Source organism: Dunckerocampus dactyliophorus, chromosome 14 (genome assembly GCF_027744805.1).
Source record: "Dunckerocampus dactyliophorus isolate RoL2022-P2 chromosome 14, RoL_Ddac_1.1, whole genome shotgun sequence".
NCBI lineage: Eukaryota > Metazoa > Chordata > Actinopteri > Syngnathiformes > Syngnathidae > Dunckerocampus > Dunckerocampus dactyliophorus.
The window spans coordinates 19,919,957-19,924,535 of NC_072832.1; the positions used below are offsets into that span (position 1 = coordinate 19,919,957).

The following is a 4,579-nucleotide window of genomic DNA, read 5'->3' on the forward strand; positions in this document are numbered from 1 at the left end:
GCCTTTTTCTCCCCAAGTCGTTACTCCTGAGGTTGTATCTGGGATGGTGGCTGTGGGAAAGGGAATATTGATAAATAAAAACAAGCATGACAGAACAATAAATTTAATCATCAAAATGATAATAAATAAATAATACAAAGACAAGCATAATAAAGCAAGTTCAAGACTTCTGCCTTGTATTGAGCAAACATCAACTACTTGTATTGGTTTTTGAATTCACTCATCTTGGTGCATTGTTTAGTTCCTTGCTCGATCCATACCAGAATTTAAGTCTGCATGCTGAGATGCTGTGGGTTTTCAGCATTGCAATGCAAGGTAATGTAGTAGAAATTAAATGAGTAGATTGCAACATATTGTCATATTTTTTATATTTTCTATAGTACTTTTTTTTTTTTAAGTAAGGTTAAAATCTAGTCTCGTTGCGTCCTTGCATACCCAATCTCGTGTATCGTCTCGTGAACTGAATGTCTTCTGGCACCCCTACTACATATCATCACATCTATGAATTCGTCTTCTCAATGACTTATAAGCCATTTATATGCTTGAAAATATTCGGCCATAAATATGATGGGCCATAATTTGATATTTTCATATTACTTTGATATTTTCATGTATTTTCAATTTTGTCAAAAGGCTAAAAAACATTCCAAAAACATGCATGTTGGGTTCATTGAGGACTCTAAATTGTCCATAGGTATGAATATGAGTGTGAATGGTTGTTTGTCTATATGTGCCCTGCCATTGGCTGGCGACCAGTCCAGGGTGTACCCCGCCTCTTGCACAAAGTCAGCTGGGGTAGGCTCCAGCATACCCCCGCGACCCTAATGAGGAGAAGCATGTTTTTCCTTTTTGCTGTATTTTTTCCCCATTTTTGCTGTTTGTTTTGGTTTAATTTTATTTCTACATCGTGGCATGTGCCAATGGCAAATGCAAATGCAAACAGACCCCGCGCCCAACCTTGGACCCCCCTGGTCTGGCGAGGTCTGAATACACACTAAGTATTGCTAATCACTACGTTGGCAATACCGATCCTTCCTGCGACGTGTTCTTATTCTCTAGCAATCCAGGTGTGTCTGTGGTGTGTCATGAAGCAGAGTAACGATGCTATCTACTGTACGGTGTTGGAAAGACAAACTACATTCACAGACAGTTATATTCATTATAATGTGTTTATGAGCGAGGCTGAGCAGGTAGCGCCAAATCTATTTGTGGTGTCTGAAATGACCTGTGTATGGCAGGGGTGTCCAAACTTTTTCCAGCGAGGGCCACATAGTGGATAAAGGACACGAGGGCCACTTTGATCGAAAAAACGGCATGTGAGCTTTGTGATGTACTGTAGGTGTAAAAGTGTATTATTATATCAACTTTGCTCTTTTTTTCTATTTTTTTCCCATTTTTGCTGTTTTTTAAATTGTCCAAATATTTCAACTTTCTTCTTAAATAATTGTTTAATATTATGACTTTATTGCCATATTATAACTTTTCCCCAACCTAATTTTCCAAAAATGGCATTTTTATTAATTTTTTTTGTTTCTCGTATTATTAAAAAAATAACTTAAAAAATTTTTTTTAACTCTTTGCTGACATTTTTGACATAATTTTTCCTCATATTTCAAGTTTAAAATTGATATGTTTTATCTTAACATTTTGACTTTATTCTCATAAAATTACCGCTGCTTTTTCAATTTCTGCTTTTTTTTCTTGTAAGTTTTCTTCTCGTAATTATGACTTTATTCCCATAATATTTTGACTTTATATCTCATAACATTAGAACTTTGCAAGCATTTAACCTACTTTTATAAAAATTACAACTTTATTTTCTGTTTTGTTTGTTTCTCATAATTGTACAACTTTTTAAAAAATAGCCTCTTTTTTCTTAAAAATGTCAACTTTATGCTACAAAAACTACGCAAATTGACGTAAATATTACTTCGTTATTCTTTTATTTAGGACTTTTTCTTGTTAGATTACAACTTTTTTCTAACAATATTTGAACTTTATTCTTGTAAAATTAGTGCTGATTTTTCCATTTTTGTTGTTGGTTTTTAAAATTTGTAACAAATTGCTGCAAATAGCCCCCCGGGCCACATTTGGACACGCCTGGTATATGAGGAAGAGTTATGCTATTATCATGCTATGAACTACAATGAGCGCTATAAGACATGGTAGATATTTGGCTGCAGGAGGTAGAGCAGGTCGTCCAGAAAGCGGAAGGTTGGAGGTTCAATCCATCATTGTTGCTGTGCCCCTGGGCAAGACACTTCACCCACCTTGCCTCCAGTGTTGCCCTCACTGGTGTATGAATGTGAATGAATGCTTGGTGGTGGTCGGAGAGGCCGTTGGCACCAATTGGCAGCTACGTTTCTATCATTCTACCCCAGGGCATCTGTGTCTACAGATGTAGATTACCACCGCCAGTGTGTGACTGAGGATAAAGGGTTCACTGCGAAGCACTTTGGATCTCTTGAAAAGTGCTATAGCAATCAAATCCGTTGTTGTTCTTATATATCAAGCTGTACTGTGAGCCAGCGGGAAAGACGATTATTTTTGTCTTTGTGTCATCAGAACTTTGAGGAGTATCCTGAGCACAGAACCCACTTCTTCTACCTGCTCCAAGCTGTCAACTCACACTGCTTCCCGGCATTCCTCGCCATCCCCCCGGCCCAATTCAAACTGGTGCTGGACTCCATCATCTGGGCCTTCAAACACACCATGAGGAATGTTGCTGACACTGGTAAGGACTTCCTCCACTATTATCACGCTAGAATGGCGTGATGGATACCATAGCTACATTTCTCATGGTCTCTACCTCACCTGAAGGGATGTTGTTTGTCTTCATCAGGTCTGCAGATCCTCTACACAATGCTGCAGAACGTGGCCCAGGAGGAGGCAGCGGCTCAGAGCTTCTACCAGACTTATTTCTGCGATATCCTGCAACATATCTTCTCTGTGGTCACCGACACGTCTCACACGGCAGGTGAGTCCACAAACATCACGAGAACCATGGACAACGTGAACACCTGACAGCCTCCGTGTGTGTCCTTCAGGCCTGACCATGCACGCGTCCATCCTGGCCTACATGTTCAACTTGGTGGAAGAGGGCAAGATCACCACAGCACTGAACCCCGCCTCACCTGCCAACAACCAGGTGTTCATTCAGGAGTATGTGGCCAACCTGCTCAAGACAGCCTTCCCTCACCTGCAGGAGTAAGACCTGGAGACCACACCTCACCTCCTGCTGTGCTCATCAACGGTCAGCCTAACGTCACCTGTGTTCTTTCTAGCGCTCAGGTGAAGGTGTTTGTAACCGGACTGTTCAGCCTAAACCAGGACATTCCCGCCTTCAAGGAGCACCTTAGGGACTTCCTCGTCCAGATTAAGGTGAGACTGCTGTAAGGTTTTCCCTTGAAGTACTAAGAAATCAAAAACTCCAAGGAAATATCAAATACAGCAATTAAAAGATAAAAAACAAGAATAAAATAAAGCTGTAACTGTAAAAAGTCCCGTGGTTGTCTTGCACACTGGAAGGGGCGTTGCAAGGGAAGGAGAGACAGGCTTATTGGGAAGAGGAAGTCGCAAAAAGAAGACACAACTGCTTAGTAGGGGTTCGATATTGAGATCTGACCGATACCAGCAACAAAAACAAGTACAGTCGTCCCTCGTTTATTGTGGTTAATTGGTTCCAGACCCGACCACGATAAGTGAATTTCCGCGAAGTAGGATTCAATATTAATAAACAAAATATTGTTATAGTTAGAGCGTAGAAAACCTGTATGACTTTCTAAATACGGGCTTTAACATGATTAGAGCTTTTAGAGCACGTTACAGTCCTATTATTCACAGTGGCAGGGACATAAGCGATGGCTGCCTTGCATAGCAAGTTAGCCTCGCCAAATTTACGTATTCTAAACTTAAGAACGTTAACTGTTGATGCACTACACTGCTGACGGGGATGTCATACAACTTAAGCACCTGAACTTTGCTGTATTATGCCCAGTTGCCACTACATTGTTGGTAAAAGTATAGCCCAGATCCTACAGAAGTAAATGCGTGAGTTTTTCCTCATACCTCCTGTAGCTGATTGTTGTTCTGTTTGAGTAACATCACTCGATCAAGCCTTTTCTAACATTCTACACTACAAAGTAAGTCATAAAAGCGTGTATGATTCCTGTTGATATCGGTATCAGCCGATATTCATGGCTGCAATATCAGTATCGGTGAAAAAGTCGCCCATGCTGCTTAGTTATCAGTGTCCATTTCATAGTTGAAGATCCTTTCACATGTTCAAAGATGTCGAGCGACTTAGACTAAGTGTCCAATGCTGGTGGACATTTCTTCACTTTGTTTGTGCATTTTACCGTGACCAATTTCACTTTCACTTTCTTTGACGACCTTGTATCAGAAAAGTCTGCCTCACGCTTGGGGCCACGTGCACGTAACTACTTGTCTTTTTTCAGGAGAGTGTTAATGATTTGTGGGAGTGTTTTTGAAGCCATAACACGAGCACCACTCTCATCAATCAAACGATAACGCAGCCCGGTGAGTCCATCATCTAAGCATCTTGTCTTCTGCTCCTCAG

The 4,579-nt window shown here is 40.6% G+C and overlaps 1 protein-coding gene across 3 annotated transcripts in view; it reads left to right on the plus strand.

Moving 5' to 3' along the window:
* xpo1b (exportin 1 (CRM1 homolog, yeast) b) overlaps nucleotides 1-4,579 on the plus strand; it is a 31,572-nt gene that overhangs the window by 25,750 nt on the left and 1,243 nt on the right. For all 3 annotated transcript variants that reach the window (XM_054798347.1, XM_054798345.1, XM_054798346.1), the window contains exons 21-24: nucleotides 2,566-2,734; nucleotides 2,843-2,977; nucleotides 3,048-3,207; nucleotides 3,285-3,381. In XM_054798347.1, the coding sequence (XP_054654322.1) occupies nucleotides 2,566-2,734; nucleotides 2,843-2,977; nucleotides 3,048-3,207; nucleotides 3,285-3,381 (561 nt within the window). The remainder of the gene's footprint in view (nucleotides 1-2,565; nucleotides 2,735-2,842; nucleotides 2,978-3,047; nucleotides 3,208-3,284; nucleotides 3,382-4,579) is intronic.